General features: G+C 41.8%; 1 protein-coding gene across 4 annotated transcripts in view; it reads right to left on the reverse strand.

Moving 5' to 3' along the window:
• magi1b (membrane associated guanylate kinase, WW and PDZ domain containing 1b) overlaps positions 1 to 23,059 on the reverse strand; it is a 134,379-nt gene that overhangs the window by 35,806 nt on the left and 75,514 nt on the right. For 3 of the 4 annotated variants that reach the window (XM_061068992.1, XM_061068994.1, XM_061068991.1), the window contains exons 3-10: positions 14,900 to 15,019; positions 11,397 to 11,639; positions 8,397 to 8,622; positions 7,405 to 7,487; positions 6,496 to 6,531; positions 2,873 to 2,930; positions 1,904 to 2,025; positions 62 to 181 (exon numbers count right to left, since the gene is read on the reverse strand). In XM_061068992.1, the coding sequence (XP_060924975.1) occupies positions 62 to 181; positions 1,904 to 2,025; positions 2,873 to 2,930; positions 6,496 to 6,531; positions 7,405 to 7,487; positions 8,397 to 8,622; positions 11,397 to 11,639; positions 14,900 to 15,019 (1,008 nt within the window). The remainder of the gene's footprint in view (positions 1 to 61; positions 182 to 1,903; positions 2,026 to 2,872; positions 2,931 to 6,495; positions 6,532 to 7,404; positions 7,488 to 8,396; positions 8,623 to 11,396; positions 11,640 to 14,899; positions 15,020 to 23,059) is intronic. The other variant, XM_061068993.1, reaches the window with a different exon arrangement.

The following is a 23,059-nucleotide window of genomic DNA, read 5'->3' on the forward strand; positions in this document are numbered from 1 at the left end:
TAATGAATAATACTATTCTCACATGGTTTACAAGCTCATAGTGTATAGATGAAAAACATACGTTTTTGTCCCATGGCGTTGGGGACTGGGGGTGCTGTCTGAGGGTCCCTGTAGGTCTCCTGGTGGTGGGCAGCATAGCTGGCCAGAGGGGCACCAGCCAATGTCGAGTCCTCGATCCATTCTGCAACATCAAAAGCCAAATGTTCTCTAGTTTTGGGTTCAGACAGGTGCATAGCTGCCCTACTTGGGGAGGCAACCGGGGCTAAGGGCTCTGGGACACGGTGGCCTACTGTGCTGCGAGTTTGGGACAAAGCCAGTCAGCGTCATTTGAAGCTAGAGATGCAAGTGGAGCTATAACTTCTCTGTGAAAATAACAGATTTCCTGCTCTGGCTTCTGTCTGTTGTAAGTCGTAAGATACAAAAGCTTCCCACCGAGCAGGAAGTGAATATGGTTCAAAGGTCTAACAACCCACAGATCACCAAGATAACGTGGGACCAATATAGTTTTGCAAGTAATAAGACTAAGCATAAACCCAGGTTGAATAGGCCTTCTAACATTGTTTCATGTCGCCTTAAAATAAAAGGAGTTTTGTGGAAATTGAGCGACCTATTAATTCATAATGGCCACCTCCTTTGATAAATCACCTTGTTACAGCATCACAGCACCAATCGCACTGCAGCCTTCATTTATATTCTCTACAGTGAGGTGGAATCAATGCGGAGGTGAAAAAATGCTTTAAACCCTGCTTGAAGGTATTGAGTTATTCCTTTTTTTTTAAAGAGAGATGGGAGTAAAGTCAGCAGGTAATCGAGCGGAATCAAATGATTTCTGCTGAATGTGCAGAAGGTGGAGAGTGATAGGAGAATCCCCTTGTGGGCTGGCCTGCATTTACAATTAATCTCTCTGCGGGATGTCCGGTGAATGCATTTGAGACAGGAAGCAGGAGTGGGTAAAGAGCCCCTTTTAGACAGCCTGTTATAGGCGGGAACGTTACGCCTTTATTTGTCCTCGCCATTCTGTATAAAAAGGGCATAATGGGCGGAGAATTGTTGTTCATGGAGTCATCTCAATATCTGTGTTAAAATAAAAAGCTGATATGGCAAGCACATGATGGCTGTGTTTGGTTCAGTGTAAACTAGTACACCTGGCATAGTAGTATTTACGGCAATATAGTGGGATCTCTATCTCTATAAAGCTACTTTTCCACTGGTCAAAGAAAACACTAACATCCACTAATTCAATTTGAATTCAGTCAAATGACTCTGCAGTAAACAAAGGTTTTTTTGGATATATGACACCAGGTGAACACGCCAATTTCTTCTTTTTTATTTTGCTAGGCTAGACGCTGACGCTGCAACTTACGATTAATGGGGAAGGAATCAATCCCCTCTTTAAGTGGGTTCAATCACATTCATAAAACCTGTTAAGGAGGTATAAGGGACTAACGTATTGGTTGAGTTTTGAAGCAAGAGTCTTGTTAGGGCATGCAGCAATATTAGTTTTGGAATGTCAGCACTTTCTTTGTGACGGAAATTAGAAAAAAGAACCTCTTAAGTGAACAAAGCATTTTCAGTTGCAGAGAAACTTACCTGTTTTCTCCTTGGGGAGGAAACGCTTTTAAAGTTATTACCACAAACAAGTATCAGAAGACAGCATTGAAAACAGAAATTAACCTCAAAAGGGCTGTGCGGTACAGCCGCAAATAATAGTTATGCCTTTATGGAAGAGCACTTAGCAAATCATAGGCAGTAGCAGGCAACATCAAGTCAGACTGTAGCAGTATTTGGAATAAAGACACACACATACTCTCGTTCTCATACAGACACATAGGCAGACGACTCAGTCACACACATGAACAGACAGAAAGGAAATGACGCCCTTAGCGGGGGCTTGTGAACAAACCTCGGATGTAGCGCTCACCTTCAGGTGGCTGCTGGCTTTGCGGCTGAGGCTGCTGCTCCAGCTGCCTGCGCCTTTTAGCCTCCAGCACTGGATTCTCATACTGGGTCTTCCTGTTGATATGACTTTGGGATGGTGAAAGCAGGGACGAGCAGACGGAGGTATGGAATGAGTGACAGAGGGAAATGAATAATAAGAAAGAAAGAAAACAAGAATACAAAAGAGGATGTAGGACAAGAAGTGAATATCAGCAGGAAAGTGGAGCGCCACAGGCAGACAGACACAGAGAAGAGGAGGAATAAGAGAAGAGAGAGAGGGGGAGGGAAGGTCAAGAGAGGGAGGGGAGACATGGTGATAAGCTTTGATCAATAGTGGCGCAATACACATGCATCCATCCACACAAAACTCCTGTCTGAGACATGTGCTACACAATCACAAACACTGGTCACATCACATAAATCCCATTGTGATGATGGCTTAATTCACGAGACTACAAACACCTTTCACATCACATATCAACCCCGGGGGAGATTTTCTACTAAGCTACTAGCATCCGAACCAATGACACCTGGACGCACCACATTATACAGCAAATGAAGGAAATGGTGAATAATGTATATTAGAAAAAACTGAGCCGGCAAGTGCTGCTCTGAACAACATCTAAAATGCATGAAACATATTTATATTAATGATGAATCCCAGGTTGTTCACACAAGATGAGATGCACACATATGCACACACCCACCACACGCACTTGCTGCATGTTTTCCCAAATGGTAATGACACAAACAAAATGGCCTACATTTTCCAGTCTACAAAAGAGCTGTGTGTCGAGACTGAAAACATGTGAAAGCGTTCTACATACTGTATGAAAAAAAAAAAAACTAAAAAAAGTCCTCATATTTCTGAACAACTGCGTGCACACTGCCAGCGTTAAAGCATCCTTGCAGTTGCACAGTGCACGTCACTTACTCAACATAGTAGACCCCATACACTGGATCATCTATTTTCTCCCATCCTGGTGGAAGTTCTGGAAAAAAAGAAAGAGAGAAACACAATGAGACAGTGAGACAGACAAACTTGAGGCTGTGAAGTTGCTAAAGGCCATATATAGAGCCATTAGTGCCGAGGCCAATGGAGACCTTTTGCCTCCCGTTTGTGTCTCCCTGTCACTCAGTCTCCGGGGCCAGAGTGACTCAACAGCTTCACAGGCTGTCTGACTGCCCCCCCCCCCCTACCCCCACCCTTCCCCTCACACTGCTGACATTTCCTCACATCAGAGGAGAACAGAGCAAGGCCCCCACTTCGGCTCAGATGGATGGATGGTTTAAAAGAGGTGGGAGAAAGAAGTGAGGAGGGGTAAGAAAGAAGGAGGCACAGAGGACAGAAAAGGGAGAGAGGGTCAGGTGAATGTAAGAAAGGGGGGAAACTACAGGAGGGAAGGACGAACACTTCAGGCTACATCCACACATCTGTGTTTTCATTTGAAAATTGCGTTTTCAAAGTAAAAACATGTGTCGACACAAGCGTCTAGGGTCCGGATAAACTGTAATCCCCGTCCACACTAACATGCCCAAAAAAGGGATATAAGGTGTGACTGCTTAAGTGCACTGGTCCTGCAAGGCTGTGTTCACAGTGTTCACAGAAGGCATTTGGTTGTTGGTTGCAGAGTTGTCGTAGATTGCTCAAATAATAGCTCATGTCCTACACATGAGCTATTATTCAAGAGAAATAATACATTTGATTTGTAATGAATGTAAAAAAATGTGGACACGTCTGGCACAAACCACCTACGAATGTGTTCTGGCATGATCTGATCGTTATCCGATCTGAGTGCGTTCCCACCTGTATTGGGAGATGTCTGCTTGCGGTTTTTGTCTCCGATCACAAAAACCACATGTTCATATCAAGTGTTTACAGGGCCCATGACTCGTCCAAAACCTACGTCATTGGATGCAGCTGCTTACTCACAGCGACATAAGAGCACAGGTGCTCACAGAAAGAATAAGTGAAATCCAGCCTAATTACCGCTGATTAGCAAGAAAGATATAAATATGACTGGGGGCAACTTCAGCACTGTGTAATTGCCCAACGGAGCAATCTCACTGTGTTTCTGCTGTGTGTGCCAGAGAGAGTAATGCCATCATGCATCCAACAGGACAATCTGATTCAGTTCTGTATTACGTCTGATTACAGCGGAATTGATTATTGGCCGCCCTCCACGTAGATAATGTCAGAGGCTTCTAATTGGTTACAAACACAGATTGTCCAATAATCCTCTCCTGTGATGTATACATTTTACATACTATAACCCTCAGCCAATTAAGCCTCACCCTGTGTGCGTGGAGATAATAATTACAATCATCCAACTTGGAGAGCCTCCCTCTGTTTCTAATGAGGTGGGTCCTTGGTTGGAGTGGAGTCAGCAGCAGAGGCAGTACAAATGCTGCTGGAAGGGAAGGTTTAAACTTACTGTATATGACACACATCGTACCACAGCCGATAGTGTTTCATTCACCAGCTAATGAAAGAAAGCTCGTGCAGCTGAAAAAGAAAAGGCATGGCTAGAGTGCTGGTGCTGTTATAACAGGGTGAACCCATGGAGCGGGCGTGGTGTATTTTTCGTTCAGATGTGTTGATCTGGAACGTTAAATGGAAAGTATTCCCATCCCGCCTTTGCGCAAAAATTGTAATCACCCACTTGATTTCACACTGCACTAGTTCCGCTCCTTGAGGAGCGCCAGTGTTTGTGGAGTCTTTGCAGGTGTTTGTGAGAAAGAGAGAGCGAGCGAGAGCACAGAGAGGATGTTTGGTACTGCAACCATCTTGACAGCGTGGTTTACATTTCGGCATGTGGAAACCGAATGAGCGAGACAAAGAGTGAGAGATCTGTCGCTCATTACGCTGGGTTTTCTTCTCACCCGTCCCCCCTCCACTCACGTCCAACCTTCTGTGGCGTATTGTGAATTTAAGACGCAGTCAAGCATGATGAATTGCATGTTTAACTGTTTGCGGTGATTGATTTCTATTGAGTAAGCCAGTGCTACAGGGGCAGACTGACACGTGTGTGTGTGTGTGTGTGTGTGTGTGTGTGTGTGTGTGTGTGTGTGTGTGTGTGTGTGTGTGTGTGTGTGTGTGTGTGTGTGTGTGTGCGTCTGTGTACACATATGTGCTGGCGTTCATTAAAAGCATGAGTCGGCTTCTCCTCAGAGCTCTAAAGTTAATTGCGTTTCATTGCCCACCTGTATTGTATTTTGCTGATCGATAATTATTGGACATGTCTATCCAGTGGAGGGTTTGTCTTGTGGAGACAGGGGAGTGGTTATATCTGATGATAACAACATGGCAGCAGTTTAAAAGCGAAACAATTGAAGCCCGGAAGATGCTGGATTATCATTTTTATTATATTTATTTTCCTCTTCCACTTTCATGTTTGGTGAAAACATCTGTCAGCTGCCGGCAAAGAGAGTTATTTTTCTCTGTAGGTTTCACCTGTCACATTGAGCCGTTTGTCTCAACGTAGATATCAAAATAATTATGAATGCAGCTTTAGACAGAAAGGAGAAATATAATCAGTTATGATACATAAACAGGATGGCATAAGCTGGAAAAATACCCTATGTCCTACCCTTAGAACCTTAAAAATCCAATTTTGAAAACTGAAATGATTGAATATCATGCTGACACACACTGCTTTTTCAAGGAATGTCATCATTCAACATAACAATAGCAATATGCATTTATAAATAGATATATGAACACTATGAAATGTGTGTATTTATCTTGCTCGTCCCTGAATCCCAAGGTACCCACACAAAGGGCTCTAGTAAATCACTAATCAACTGTGTCCTCTGATGGAATGACGTCATTCATTAGCACAACATATCGGAGCAGGGCACAGTCTCCAGACATCATTTATCCTGCAGCCACTCTGCTGTGTCTGATAGACTAGTTAGTGTCCTGATGGGAGTCGGGGAGAAAACGGGCCTGTTGCTATCTGGCTCAGACAGACACCCATTAGGAAATCATCATCATAAGAATCTTCTCTGGATCAGCAGTCATCTTTTATGTATGAAGTGATGGTCTGTGGATGAGGGAGTATACTCTGTGTGTGTTTGTGTGTTTGTGTGTGTGTGTGTGTGTGTGTGTGTGTGTGTGTGTGAGAGAGAGTATGTGTCTGTGTGTGTGTGTGCGTCTGTTTGGTAGCATGTGGCTAAGTTGACAGTTGAGTGTATGGTAAAAGTCAGTTTTTTTAATCACACACAGAACATATTTGTCAGCACCACATACTGACTGTAGGCTAGCTAAAGGTCATGTCTCTGATAGCATAATGTCTTGTTTCTACATGATTAGAGTCAATGTCAAAGTCAACGCTCACCAACGCCCGTCACGCTGTGTGAGCCGCTAGTGGTTGTGTTGTGGATGAGCGTAATTAATTGTCCATTAACGGTCGTCACTCCATTATCCTCATTTAACCATTTCAGCCTCAGTAATGCTACTTTCAAGTGATTTATGTGTGTAAACCAAGGTGACACTTTGATATTTGAAATGCTGATGCACATCTAATAGGCTGAAGTAAAAGATAAGGTGCTTACCTAGGTCATTGTCCAGCTCCTCTGTATGCACACCCTCTGCTCCGAGAGGATGAACCCAGCAGCACCACAGGATCATTGAAGGAGGGAAAGAGAGGTGAGGGCACAGAGGGAAAAATGTGTTAGTTAGATGCAATAACAACATGTGGCCACAGGGTGGCGAGAGTTAATCAAGCATGAGCCTCAGCCTCATGTGACAGTCCGTGTTAACAAAATCATCTGTGATCATGAAACAACAGTGAAGAGCTGATTTATAATTCTATTCAACCTCAATGATAAAAAACATCAGCAGCAATAACACAATTTTTAGGTTTTCATTATGAACATGTCTGGATGTCTTACGAGAAGAATTATTATATATTTGCAGAAATCCTACAGCTCATCTTAATACTGTATGTATATCTTTGTGTGTCTGCATGAAAGAGTTTATGGTCTAAAATATTCTATGTGTATGCTTAACCTCAGAGTGCGTCAGGGAGAGCGTTATGTTTTAGTGCTGGATGATGGAGTCATCACTCCTCAGAGCTGAGGGACAATCAGCAGAGAGAAGGAGCAAAACAGAGACTCCGATCAACTGCTCGCCATTTTCTGTGACCCAACACCGACACCTATGGGCCACTGAGGGGTAGCAGCACTGTGGCATAGTCATATCAGATTTTCATAAAATCACATCTTTATGAAACGAGAGACAGGAGATGTTATCTCCTGTCAACCAATCTCCACTGGGTCTCTCGTTTCTGGTGTCAATAAAGGACTGAATACAGGAGTATTCAGGGTGAACGATGAGACACAATTGATTATCTAATACTTATTTATCATCTTAAAGGATTTGTCTTAAATTGCTTGAGAACCTTTAAAGGATTTTGCATAAACAAACAATCTCTGGGTTATTAAGCGCTCATGTAGACGTACCATCATCTTCACATTCTTCCAGGGGTTTCTGAGGCTTGTCCAGGCACCGAGGGTCTATCCAGGAGGTGGTTTTTGTACTGTGGCTAAACAGAACATACAAGAGTAAAGTTAAATGGCAGGAAATGTGAAATCACAGAGAAAAGGATGCTGACATAAGCTAAAGGTTGTAGTAGAATATATTAATAAAGAAGTTCTGGTTTAATATGAATTAATAAACATACATGTTGGGGTCAGCAGTTGTTTCTCAATCTACAGAGCTGAATATCAGAGCTAATTATCAGCACAGAAAAACATAAAATCCTAATTGTTTTTTTTAGAGGAATATTAAATCATTAAAGCACAGGAGTTGAGTCTGTTAACAGCAATATCAAAAAGAGAATTGCATTTAAAGCAGACTTGATTTGTAAAATCTAGATCCAGCGAGTAACAATAACCATGAGGAAATAATAAGGAATTAATATATCCCTAAAATACAATGTAACCAGAGGCCTTATTTATAACCTTTGTGTACGAACAAACGTGGTCTTAAAGATGCGTACGCCACTTCTCACACAAATGTTGGGATCTACAGTATAAATAACAAACTTGACAGGAGAATGTGCACACTCATACACCATCCAATGTGTACGAATATTTCTGAGACAAGAAAATGATGATGCAGACATGAGGAAGTGAACTGAAGCCAGATTATTGAACAACCTGATCACTATTTGATCAATAAACTGAAGCACTTCATCTGTGACGTTAAAACCAATAGCGTTATTTGTGCTTGTGTGAAAAAACTGTTCCATAAGAAACCTTCAATTGTAAAAGATATAAAACAACTTATAGCTAATTACGTTAAGATAAGATTAAACAGCAGAGGTGCAGAGCCGAGTCATTAGTAGTTTTATTAATAGAGACGTAAGACTCCAGTTAAAGCAGGGCCCCGCAAAAACAGCCTTTCTGCTTCCCATGTATTTACAGAACATTAACAGTCTCGATCCTCTTACTCTATAAAGTAGACCTCCCCATTCTCGGTGTAGGCCATCTCCCAGTTATCAGGCAGAGGTCCCTGTGGGTCCTCCGGGGGAGGATGGCTCGGGTGAGAGTGTGACTGCTGTGTGCTCTCCGTGGTGGCCGATGGTGAGGGGGTCCTCCCAGGATAGACCGGTTCACTCTGGCGCGGGATGTAGGGGCGCACCGAGTGATGAATCTCGTCTAATTCACTGGAGTCTCCTGGGGGGACGGGAAAAAACATGGCTGTTAAGTGTGAAGAACATTTTGCAGGCTGGGAACACTTTCAGGAACAAAATGTAGCTGTGACAATGATGTGGTGCCGCGAGAGGTGCCTCCATACATGATCGGCCAAAAATGGCTTTCACAGAAGCTGTTGCTACCAATGCTAAAACAGCTCCATCACTAATTTGAGTGGATTTTCAATGAAGGGGGCATAGTTACACTAAACACAGGACATAGTTTAGCAAGGCTTCCAAATGTTAGTCTAAACAAATAGATTCGTGAGTAAGGAAATGTTTGAAAGAGAAAAGGGCAAAGACTTTTCATAGTTTTTTTTAAATATTTCTTTTATTATTTCTTACTATCAGATTTCATTTTTGTTCATTTTCACCTTTTTTATTGCATTGTTGAGTATGATCTGGCTTTTCTATGATTAGCTAACTTTGTGCTTTAATTTGTATATCATGAAGTATCTTGTAACACTGGTTTTAAAAAGGCCCTATAGAAATTATGATTATTATTATTACTATTATTGTCATCATAAAAGATTCTTTCTTTCATTCACTGGATTCCTAACATTTAACAACAAATCTTTTTTACCGGCTCAAATACTTTCAATAAGAGTTTTAAGAAAGCCACATCTTGCCTCAGTATCAGAACTCAATCACGAAATGTTAAAGAGTAATCTTTGACTAAGCACTCCAGTACTACAGAATAAATCTGTTTCCCTAAACTACCTCTCACAGCTGAACAAAGATGTTTGCCTCAGTTGAGGCCGTTCACACATCACACCACAGACGTGTGATCACCTGGCTTCCTGTTATCTCATTTCACACCCACACTTGATTGGCAACTCTCACAATCCCAGACAGCAAATAAACAACTTGCGGTCCCACCTTGTAAATATACATGGCAGAAACAGCTTCAGGCCTGAGGCAACCTCCTTGTAATGCCTACTGACCCACTAACACACAAGACGAAATATTCAGAAATAACAGCAGTAAATCTGTTTATTTCAAAATCAGCACTGAGAAATTCCCTTTAAATATCACTCATGTCAGCACTATGCTTGAGATTGATAAAATAAAATCCCCTCTAAGACAAACACAAAAAAACCTGCAATTAGTAATAACATCATTCAAAACCAGTTCAGATATGGAGGTGGTTCAACTGTCTCCGCTGCTCGCAGCCAGGTGGCACTATTTTGCATCTCTGGACACATGGATACAGGCAGATGAAGTCAAACCCAGAAACCACTTACTCACCAATCAAAGAAGCTCTTGTATTCTGCAGCCCCTCACCACTTCTCCCGCTCTCCACCTTCTTTGCGCTCCTTCTCCTACTTTATCATTTTCTGAGCTTATCCTCCTTCACACAAAACAAACCTCCCTTGCTTCTTTCTCTCTCTCTCTCTCTCTCTCTCTCTTTCCTTCTGTCCAATCCTTTCCAGTCTTGCCAACCTTTCCCTCTCCCAGTCACTCCCCCTTTCTCTTTAATTTCCTGCTACCTTGTCTCCACTTCCATCCCCTCCCACTTCATCCATCGCCGCTCACATTCTCCCTTTTCCTCTCCTTGCATGTAGAGCTGCAGAAGCCAGGATCACATTCTGGTGTTATACTCCAAGCTAAATAAAACACAGCGTGTTCTCATGTTGCACCTGAAGACAAGCTCTGCAAGCAACCGCCCTTGTGCTTGCTGGCTTGAGGTCTATTTGCTTTAAAGGAGTCAACACCAGTTGAGAAAGCATGCGAGTCATGACGTAAGGTGTTAACATACAACAGCTATTATAATAATAAAAGGACACCCAATCACATGACTTCTGCTGATTAGTTGCATGCTTAATGAGTAGAAAGTAAAACAATCTGAAATGGTGACAATTGAAGTGAGCTCGTCTTTACACACTGTGTTTATTGATGCCAAATGTGGCGCCTCAGTTTGGCTGTTGTGCGTGCGCGAGGTTGCCAAATTTAATTTAGTTTGGGGTCTGCTGCCAGTTTTGGGGCCTGTCGCGGCCTGGTACGTATTCTGTGTCCAAACAAAAGAAAAAAATGTGTCTAAATACATTTGAGACTGAAATTTGTGAACACCGGGTTTCTTGAGTGAATTCGCCTCCCTAGTCTCATTATGAAAGTGCTCAACAAACGAAATGCACAACACTGCTCAGATAAACATCTTGAGGAGGAAATGTGAGGAGTGTTTGGTGCGACAGTGTGAAGGCCATAGACAATCAACTGAGAGCGTTTTGGAGGTTCAGAGCTCATGTAGCATTACATAATTGCATAAAATAAGTGACAGGCATTGTTTGTGTTGAATGTATGGTGTGGTATAGCAACTATAATAATCAATTGATCCATCTGGTATTTTGTCTATATTAACTAAAGCTAGGGTTGGTTAACCTGATAGTTAGCAAGAGCAGGCCACACTTCGAAAAAATGCAACCGATGCATCCCACCCTCTCCCATCGACCCTCTGTCTAAGCTCCACTCACAAAACACTAACTGATATCTGAGATTTAAGAGACAGACATTCTGTCTTGTCTCTCTAGTAACACTTTATGTTAAATAATTGAACTGGTCCCTTAATGTCACAACTGACATCCTCGGCTTTTATCTGCGGTTGGAAACTATCTGAGAAAAGTTATTTACAACAAAATGTAAGAAGAAATTTGACTTTAATGTGACTCTTGCATCAACCACAACCCATGAAAACATGCATTGACCTCACCACAATACATTATGCTTTATTCTCCTTGACGTCCCGACATGTGCACGTACCTGTAAAGCTACTGTTCATGTCAGGGAGGTCCTCGTCGTCCTCCTGCTGATGCTGTACGGGCCCTACTCCAGCATTGTGCATATCATGGTAGGACTTGGAACGTCGGGGAGTGGAGTTCTGCGAGCCTGGTAGGCTACGGCTGAGCCCGTCTGGCAGTGGGGCATCACCACTGCTACCGCTACGGCTAATCACTTTCCCACCGGGGGGCTGCACCGGCGGCTTGGGCGTCCCATAATAGTTACCTAGGCAACGGAGAAGAAGGCAGGGAGGAGGGGATTAAAAAAAAGACAGATAAAAGAAGGGAATTTTAGGAGGAGGACAAGAGAGGAGGGGTCAAAGGTTGGTGTGTGTGTGTGATGGAGGGGGTTTAGTCATAGCCTTTGTATGCAAATGAAGAATCTGGAATTGTCCGTGGGAGAATGAGAATCTCTGAAGCAAAACTAAGTTTCTTTCTTGTTTGGTCCAAATAAGGTTCACAAACGACACAATTCAACACCGATTGTATTTCCTGCCATTTTCCAGTATTATTACTTAATTAAGTTCATATTTTGTGAGTCAAAGTTGATGACATGGGTTCCACACACCACAACCAAATGTTTTACATTCACTTACTCATGGACAGTGCTCGTCTAAGTCGTCTGAACACATTTAGTGAGGCAGTTTGCAGCTGAATTGTTCTTCAACCTAACAATTTTAAAGGGATGAAAACCAAAACTTCATAATATTTGTTTTCCTCCCACAAACTTTCTAGTTTACTTTCATCTAAAGTAAGGCTTAGCAAATCTGAAGAGACTGTTAGCATGGGAGAAACAAAATCAAGCCAACATCTTAATGAGACACAGTGCTATAAGCATCCAATATATAAAGGCAGCAGAGAAAAAAAATTGATTTGTTGGCAACAGTCACAAGTGAGCAGTTCAGAAAATATATTAATGTCAAATCCAGTTAAAATGTTTAGCTTGGGCCAAACTGTGACAAACCAACCTAGTGCTGAAGACAGGCTGATAATCATGTCTCCAGAGGAGTCACAGTTTCAGTTGGACATGTTGGAGCAGAACATAAATCCTACAGTCAAATATAACAATAGAAATATTCAAGTGTAAGGATTTAGATGGTGTCAGTCATCATATCGCAACCAAAAGTGGGTCTATAATTTTTGAATAACACCTCAGAACATAGAGTGATTTATAACTGAAGTATCAGCCCTTTGCACCAGTGAGTCATTCCTTCTTTTTTCCCATCATTTCTGCTTTATAGCGACTAAACACAAAAGCGAGCCAACGCTGCCTTTGGACGCTGAACAAAATATTTTAATTGTGCATCAAGCTCACTCGACTGATTTAATTAAGTGGCAAATACCACTGGGAGTTAAATTTTGCCTGATTTGTAACTTTGGTTTCAGCTTATTTGTGGTGGACAGCAGCCAGCAAATCTCTGCAGGATACACTACCGCCCATCTGATCTCTGGGATCATCCCATCCCATCTATGACATCTGGCTCAATCTTTGAGTTCAGCACACACTTGGAACTTAGCAGCCTGATCTGAGCAGACAACAGGATTCTTCAACGCATGTAGATGCATTTAGCTTTAGTGGAACTTTGGAAGTAAGTGAGCTGTTGCCTGCAGAAGTCCACTGGCTTTGTTTACTGCTTCTGTTTTGCTCTCAGAGGGAATTTCATTGTAATGGAACAGTGAACAAGATAAGTGGACTGGACAGACACTTCGTTAAACATTATCTGAGCGAATGGAGGGACTACATGGTAGTGTCGTTGTCTGCAGTCCTTTAGCTTGGTTTATCAGCAGAGCACAAGAGTTCTCTATCTATGTGATGCACAACTGTCTTAAGCCGGTTTCAGACATGACCTGTGGGCAAAATCCGGAACACTGGCTACGGAGTTTACCCAGAGTGTGCTTTTTCATGTTCTCTGTGCAGATGTGTAACAGAAACAAATCCTCTGCATCATTCAGGTGAGAGGCGGAGCACCCAGGTCCAACAGGCAGAGGCAGGAAGTGACGTATTAACTCCGCTGCAATGAACACACAGACCGGTATCAGGTCACTGCTATTCTGCATTAAAAACGCCATCAACCCTCCCAGTCGCTCGCAGTGAATCCAGCACGGAATCCCCTGGTGTGTTTACACATCGGATTCTCCTGGATTTCTATGGACTTTGTGATAAGGGGCCATGCGAAGAAAATCTGCAGAAACTGCGGAGCATCTCACTCAGACATTTGTGTTCATACATACTCCTCTACCGGAGAGAAAACAGGAGCAGGATAAACAGGAACTGCAGAGTTCAGTGCATGTCTGAAAGCAGCTTTATTGAGACTCAAGAACAAAAATGTAAAAATAATGAAAGAAAACTAAGACCAAGCTGCACTTCCACCATCAAGCTTTTAACATAAGATACTTTGGAGTTCTGCATCAGTGTGACCATACAAACATCGGTAAATTACTGAAGGTTCACTTAATGTATCCTACATCCACCACATTATTCTTTCATAAATCTACCTTTGATATACTGTTTGCATCACAACTTTTCGGTAAACTTTTCCCATGTTATGCTGCTCTAACAACTTTTCTTGTTTACCTCCAGCTAGTGTTAACCAATATGTCCGCTGCTTTCAACAGCCCCCAGAGAGCGGCGCTAAGCATGTTGCTCTGGGCTATCTGACCTAGATCTATGGTGAGGGCAAAAGCAGGTGCATACCAAAGAGCAAGGGACTGGAATTTTTACATTTCAGAAAAAGTGCCTTCTTGCTGCATTGCGCTGTGATGTATGGAGGGGATCATCAATAAGCATGTGCTCTGTGGTCGGCATGTTTTTGGTTGGAAGCAGAGCAGGCTCCTGCTGTGCCTGCACATGCACCTGTACAGAAGAAGGCTGACTGGCCTGGACCAACACAAAATGCTTGTTTGCTGATAATGTGGTGGTAAAATTTTACTGAAGAAAAACATACAAATAAATAGACACAAATCTACTCAAGTAAAACCACAAGTGTCCCATTAACTTCTTCTACGTGAGTAAAAGCTGAGTGTGGCCTATTCCTATTCATGGCTCCTGAATCCTGTTCTTTTTTCACCAGTGACGCTGCAGCTGCAGGAGGCAGGGTTTATATTACCTGCTAACTCTGATTGGATCACTGGACCAGTTTCCCTCTCATTATTGATTATTCATAAAATTTTTAAAAAAAAACATGACCATGTAACCCAATGCATTGTAACCCTAGCCCATAATGTCACATTCTCTATTTCAGGTCATCTAATTTTGCATGACAATAACAAAATGGACAACCAAACTACAAAATAGGCCCTGTAATGACTAGTAGGTGAGACTCAATTGTGCATTTTCCTTAGAAGATCACAGATCCATCCTATGTAATGCTGCAACCACACACAGTATGAGGGACGTGTAGTGGTTTACTAACAGCCTAGTTAGCAAACCCCCTACTATATATTAAGAATTTACCTACAATACACCCATGTTCATTTGTTATTTACCGTCATACGTTCCTATCTCCAACAGGGTCCCACTCTTTTCCAATTCCAGGAAGTCCTCCACTGAGAGGAAGTTGTAGTCCACGCCACTAACTTCTCCTTCACGTGGGGAACGGGTTGTACCTGGAAGACAAAAATACAGTACAAATTGAAAAAAATATTTTCTAATAAAAAAATAAATAAAAGTACCAACTGAAAATAGGAATAGCAGCCATTTTTAGTTGATAACAGTAAATATATTACAGACCTCAACAGTGTGCATCTGGAAGTACAAATCCCATTCATTTTCTGAATAGAGGTTTTGATTAAACTATCCAATGTAGACTTCGAAATTGTAAAACAATGTTATATGCTCCTGTAGAAGCCACAAGTCTGTATAACATCAACTGAGTTTTAAGAAAAAGCTGATTTGTTCGCAATGTCAAAGACGCACCTCCAGTAACCCCTGGTGGAATTTGCTGTCACAATGGAAAAAATTTACCACAACTGCAAAATTATGTCAGCTACTACACTATGTCACTACACTATGCTCTATATGAAACACCATATACATATATACGAGACAGTGAAGACAAAAATTGCAACATATTGCAACACTATACTAACAACAACGTTCATTCAAAAAGAAGCGCAATGAAAGTCGTTGGAATTGGATCATTTGCACACGTACACAAAGCTGATCATCCGGGCTTAACACTATTTTAACAGGATTTTCTGAAACTTTAAAGGAGAATATAAATGGGACCTTTAATTCACAACCAGAGCCGTACCAAAAGTGGTGGTTTATGTTGCGCTCTATTTCACGCTTTTAAAAATTTCCAGATTTACAAATTAGACAGGGTATATATGGTGTCTTCAATATGCTAAATTATATATAGTATTGGTAGATAAACATCACAAATAACGTGATAATAGGAGCATCTCAGAGCATTTATCGCTCCACACTGACAGCGGGCTCTAGTAGGGAGATGATCCATTGTTTCCTATGTGCTATGATCCTCCCTCACACTGGGGTAAAGTGTGAGGTGGTGTAGTAGCACTTACGCGATCCTGCCATATGTTTGGGGTGTGAATGTGATTCTGTATTGTTTGGCATGTAGCCGGTGAGATTCGAGCATTGGTCGTAAATGGCTGTTTAGAGTTGGCACGTGTGGTGTCAGTGGTGAACAGCTTTACAGCACAATGGTGAGATAAGAGCACTGCAAACCAATTGTTATAGTCAATTTTTTTTTAACATTTTCTTCATTCATTCTTCTTCTTTCAGCGATTCTAGTCTTTAGATGGCTAACTCACATGCTCCACACTTTCCTACAATTGTCTGACAATGGTAATGTTCTCTTGCTAGGCATCTCACTCTCGACTACTCTTATTGTATCCTACTTCATTTCCTTTTCTGTCAGTGCCTTGAGAAATGGATCAGTTTGAAGCATCTAGACAGCGCCATGGAAAAATGTCTTTCTCATCTTGCTTGTTGTGATAGACATCTATTCAGCGACAGCAGAGGTCTTTCTCTTCTTCTTGGCTTTCATCCATCTCTTAGTCTACCTGTCTTCTCTCCATTGGGTTGCGGGTAAAAATAGATGAGTGGGGAATTTGGGGAGAGGCTCCCATTGCAGCCACATTTACTGACACTGGTGATAAATCACACATGTGATGATCCTAACTAAAGCAAGCATGCATTATACGCAAGTGAGCATGCACCATATGTAGAGAGGCAGGCATGTTGGAGACTTCTGGGGACACTGAAGGTTTCATACAAAATATTCTTCACATGCATCAGTTCAGTCAAATAACTCAGTCTTTTATGATATCTCTATTTTGAGCTACTCAACAGGGGTATGAGGATTTGGCAAATCTTCCTTCAATAATTTAGGCCCCTTTGCCACTAGTCAAAAAACCTAATATTTGGATTTTGTCTGTAATTGGAAATGATGCAATAGGCATTCACACCTTGGGTCAAATGACTCTGCAGTAGACAGAGGTTTTCTATCTGCTCTGTCTCCGATGGAAATATACACCCAAATGAATGAAAGAATTTCATCTTTATTTGAGCCGTCTAGATGCTGATGCTGCACTTGTTTTGCGTGACGTTATTACTAGGGATGAGCGAGTACAGCATTATCTGTAACTGTATCTGTTAACCATATGAATTATCCGTATCCGTACTCGGAGTGGGCGGGGCCTAACCCGGAAGTGGGTGTGATTTAACCCGGAAGTGGGCTGTTCAACATAACTTTCTTTTTTAACTTTGAATTTTTTTTTTATGATTTTTTTATTTTTAATTTCTTTTAAATTTATTTCCACACCAGGTGTGTGTGTGTGTGTGTGTGTGTGTGAGTGAGATGCGAGGGACGTTCATTGTCTCCCGGAGAAACGAACACTCTGTGTCCCCAGCACAGAAAGACGCGATCCACATTCGTTCACAAGTCACACAGACTGGCCTTGCTATTTTCACCTTACATTAACACTTAAAGTTTAGTGCAGTGTAATTGTTTGCCGTGATAATTAAATGCCAGTGTGATAATAAATGACAATTTCAAACCATACAAAATGTCATGTTGTACTGTATTTAATAGAGGTTTACTTTACTGTAAAGTAAGTGTAAATGTAAAGTGAAAACAACAAAACCAGTCACCATGACCCGTGAACAAATACAATTCACGTCTTTCCATACTAAAAACACAGAGCGTTCACTTCTCCGGGAGACAGTGAACGTCCCTCGCATCTGCAGCGCTCCTCTACTGAGCCAATGCAGGTCTCGTGAAAAATGATCCAAAGACTCGTACCCGAAGACCCAGTCGGGAAATGAACGAATCATTTCTGCTTCCTTGACTGAGCCTATGGAACAGTCCCGATGCGCAGTGAACCTGAGTGACTGAGAGACAGAGAGCTGTTCTGTGAGTGAGTGAGCAGAGCCGTGTGTGACGGGAGGAGCGCTGTGACGCTGTGTGAGGATTTTCATTCAGTCCGAGCACAGATAATGACTCCGATTACTCGTATAATAATCGTACTCGGCAAAAGTGCTTTATCCGTACCGGATACTCGTTTCAGCCGAGTATCCGGCTCATCTCTAGTTATTAAGCACGTTGAACTTCTGGGCATTGGTGCATAAATAGCCACGATTGTTCTTGTACTTTGTACATGTACTTTTTTTAATCTTGGCAACAACGTGCAACTGCAATTTTCTTCTCTTCATTGTGCAAGATGTAACCCTGAAAAAACTGCTTCCCAGTTTCCGGCGCATTCGTGACATCAAATTTAACTCACCACAAAAAAAACTGAGGCAAACTTGTCTACTGGTAATGGGAAAGGAGTCAGTCACCTTTTTAACAGGTTTACCCATACAATACATTGTGCGTATTCCCACTACTGGTTTAAAAGAGGAATACAATTCAGTATTCATTCCAAAAAACTTCACTTTCACATCAAGTGAAAACTGATTTTGGGTCCTGAGGACTATCAGACAAACTGCATCCAGCTCTGAGTCTTTTACAGACTGTCAAACTTGGGGAGTCCTCTACCTAAGCAGAGCGTCCAGCCGACTGTCAGCTCACTTCCCGCACAGAAGCCTTCATTGATTCAACTCCATTTGCAGCTTTTAGAAAACCAAACAGGAAGTGGAATTGTGACCGGTGTTTCAACAGGGATACAAATGCAGAGGCCTGGCACAGAACCAGGGGTGAGACACTGTCATTGCTATAGGCCTAATTAATTCAATAGTCTATCCCCACAAAAGCTCCATTGACTCGGCTGTGAAATAGAGTTTCACAGTAGTTGTGAGTTAGGCACAGGGACTCTGGCCTAGAGTTGGGATTGGGGGAGCTGAATGACAACTCTTCAGAATGTTGACCTCTAAAATGCAGACAAAGCTAGAGAAGGAGTGAGACTACCAAGGCAAGCAGGGGTTAGCATAATCCTGCGACTGGCACACATGATGATGCCTGGGAGATTTGCTATGAGGGGGTTCGTCTAGCGCTGGCTGACTCGTGGCTTTACAGCTCCAACATATTCACCAGCTGAGATGGATGTGTGGGCGTTGTAAAAAATAAATTATCATTAGCATTTCAAGAAGATGATCAAGGAAGCAAGTGTCGAGATACTGGCAGGCGTACTGTAGTGCGGGGAGCTTGGAGCTGCTACTGCTGCATCAAAACACATGCATGGTTGAATGCCCACAAAAACAGTAAATGTACTGTAGCTTGTAACTGTGTAGCACACCACAATAATCCAGGATTGTATGTTGTTCTCACAAATAGATAAGGAAAAAAAACGGAAGTGATTTGTCAGTTTTCATGCATCATGTGTCACAGGGTTTCAGCTGTTGCTAGGGACAACCCACGAAGGATCGGAAATACAGAGAGAGATATGGGGAAGCTACATGAAGAAGTTTGTCCTCCAGTGATGATGCTGTCCTCTACACAGTCTCCTATGACTTCAAAACTCCCTTTTTAATTCTACCACAAAAATATGAAGTAGCACAGAGGTTTGGCTCAAAGGCCTGGTCTATATGAAAAAGCATAAATAATATATGCAGGAGAAAAATGAGGGTGGGAGAAAACAGAAGTAGAAAGAAGAGAAAGCGAGAAAAATACACTCAGACAAGGAATGCAAGGATCGAGACAGAAATGTGTTTGTTAGGCTTGTAATCAGACTAATTTAAAGGTGGTTGTAAAAGTGAGACTTGGAAAGAGAACAGTTGTAGGGCTGGGCGTTATGACTTCCAATCAATATGATTATTTCTAACTTTTACCTCAATTACGATTAATGAACGATAATCTTATGACACAAACACCCCACCCTCATGAAGTGCATCACTCGGCGCATTACTCAGTGTCGGTCAACAAGTGACTCGGCTCCTCTGCTCTTTTCTAATCACTCACACGTAGAGCTGATCTTTGTAAAAACCTGCTGGATTCATTATTATGTGTTCATGGTAAATGGGGGGGGGGGGGGGGGGCTTCGCTCAAGGTTAAAACACTGTATAGGTTATAAATGGCAGTTTCTACACATTTTTGGCTAATTCCCAGCCCTACACAGTTGCATATTATTATGCTTAACGGTGCATATTCTATAAAACACTGTGCTTCAAGACATTGTTCCTTCACACGTCAGCTATGTTTTCCCTATGTAAGCATCTTCAGGGGTTATGTGGAGGTGGAGCGTTTGTCGGCAACAGGTGGACTGCTTTCATCTGCCACTAAATATGACAATTTCAACATACACATATAACAAATTATGTCTCTGTTTTCTAAAACACACTACATTATGAATATAATTCTGAAGTTCTTTTCAAATTAAAAATAATTTATCAGAAATTCCTTCCAAATTGTCAATATATTTGACTGAAAGGAGGAAAACTTCAACAAGGACTTGGTATCCCTAGTCGGTATGTGTTGGAGGGTTGCAAATGTTAAGTAGTAAGACAATTAGCCTGATATCATTTGAATCTCTGGATAAGGACAGCAGACAGTAGGGAGCCAGAGTGAATCACTCTGCAGCGGATCTTAACATAACATTTTGTGAAACTGCCATGTTTGTGGCATACTAATTTGGTAACACTCAAGATTTGAACCGCGGTGAATAGGCAGTTCAAAATGTAGAGCAATTAGAGCTCGACACATCCGTTGCTTGTGTCATTCTCTCTCTCTTTCTCCGTCAATCCTCTCATTTGTCCCCTCACACACACCCAGACACAAGGCATGGTCCAACGCCACTTTTTCCCTCTGGCAGTCCAGCAGAGAGTTGACTCAGATGCCAACAGTCACGCAGCGAGTGTTATGACTCCTGCGTATGTGCATGTTTGGCATGCACATGTACATGTAAAGAGCTTGTAATGGTACAAAAGGGTTGCGAGGGAAACACCTTCTGTTACAATCAGCAGCTGTTCCACAAAACACCACCCTACCAACCAGCACGTACACACTAGTGACAGTGGGGAGGAGGTGCACGGCCACCAACATGGTTTGTGTCTCAAAAGGAGCAGTAGGTGGAGGGTAATCACTTCATGGGGATTAATGCAGCATAACGTCTACTACACACACACAGTTCCAATACTGAGAGGGGACAAGAGCCAGGAAAAAGATGAATTAAATCATAATCAAGATTTTAGGATGGGTTTGCCCAAAAATTTTCCAATAGGACGCAAAGGATGTTAAATGTGTCAGAGCTACAACAAGTTGTTGATTGATCAATTAGGCGATAGACAGAAAATTAAAAAAAAATTATTTTAACTAACTGTTTACTAAAACATGACATCTGAATGTATCTCATTGGAATGTGGTAAATTATATAAGAAATCCTTCACAAATTTCTCATATTTCATGGACCACATAATTAAGTGATAAAATAATGATTTGATTAATCAATAGTAACATTGATTGCTAGCTGCAGCCTTAAATTGTTTCCTAACACTCAAACTATACACATTTGGTAAAACGGGCTAGGATTGATGCTTAGACTAGTAGGTAGTTTGAGAATGCCACGATCCAATCTATTTCAAATGTTGACTTTTGTTTTGTTTTATCCTGCAGCTAAAAACAGATTTTTTACAGTTTATAAAACAAATAGCAAACATTTCAGTGTCAACGTGACCTTGGCACTGACAATCAAAATGTTCTTCTCTTCACACAGTATGTCAGGATTGGGCATAGAGAGCATCCAGTTACACCATGATGTCTTTCGAACAACAATCAATACACGGCAGCAACTGGACACAACCCTCGCAGTGACCTTGGCCTTTCAAGTCTGTCTACACCTCCACTCAGTTGACACAGGATCAATTTCAGATTCTTTCTGATTCTTTCTGACGGCTTCTCAAAATCTCCACTGAGCTGACTGAACCGCGGTGTTCATGGTTCACATCTTCGTTCAAGAACAACGATGAGGACAACTGCGTGATGGTGTTGGTATATTCAATAAACAAACATCAATAGCATAGCTCAATGGCTTGTAAAAGTCAGTTGATAACAAATCTATTGCAAAACCTCTATAGCTAGCATCCGTCTCAGACTATGCAGACTTTACACTCACTTTGACAGTATATTGCCTTCATGAGTCACCTCTTCAACTAGTATTCAACAACAAAGAGCTTTCTACTCTACTTTTATGAGAATAAATTTGACATAAATCTGTTTGGATTTCTCAAACTGAACAAACCACAGAAGTTCAAAACCTGAAATAGACATTGTGATTTAAATACAACAGAACAAAATGGGTTACCTTAATGTGCTTAATATATGGACGATCTGTACTCCTTCCCTCTTCAAGCACAACTAACACTCCCTGGCAGACAAATCCAAGCACCTCATCTATATTTAATTGATGGGAGACTATTTTAAGGGAGCATCTGCCCTTCGACTGGCATCGTAGACTCAGACTAAGGTTGCTAACATTTCTGAAGGCAGAGGATACTGAGGTGAGATCTCAGAGTACAATGGTAGTATAATAAAGACTAAAATGAATATATCCTTCAATCCTGCTTCCCTGTGACACCTTCCACAACACAACGAAAGACTGAGGTGAATTACGATCACGTCAGCCAGGCTATTTATTGTATGAGGACAAGATGCAATGAAAAATAGTTCAGCCCAGAAACAACTGAGCTTTAGTGACAAAAGAAAACACATGGTATTTAAAATTAGCCGTCTTTTTTTTTTTTTTTCCTCAGCGGCATCAAACAGATGAAAAACGTAAAATGGAAGTTTAAACAGGCACACGTACAGGCACAACCCAGCTTCTAAAAATAACCATGAGTGAAAAATCTGTTTATTTCCAACTCTTGCGTCCCCATCAGAGCAGTAGAGCACCCTGAGCCCACATATCCCCCAGGCCTGCCCTTGTATTTCAGCTGTGACCTACATTTAATTCCCTCCACAATAAGGACAATGTTGGGCTTGACTCCTTGGACAACTTTGGACACTTCACTGTAAGCTGAAGTAGGGTCTTGTTCGACATCTTCATTAGATCCAGTGTGGACGTGTAGCGTGGCAGCTTTCAAAAACGTGGCTTCGTCTTGCTCAAATCGTACAGTTTTCTTGATGTCTAAAGATGTAAGCGATCCATACTTAATAACCTCGTTCATATTAGCACCAGGTTTTCTTCTCTTTTTTTGGCATCCGAAACACCCACAAAGGGCGAGAGAAAGAAAAGTGAACATGTCTATGT

This window comes from Limanda limanda, chromosome 4, assembly GCF_963576545.1.
Source record: "Limanda limanda chromosome 4, fLimLim1.1, whole genome shotgun sequence".
NCBI classification, from domain to species: domain Eukaryota; kingdom Metazoa; phylum Chordata; class Actinopteri; order Pleuronectiformes; family Pleuronectidae; genus Limanda; species Limanda limanda.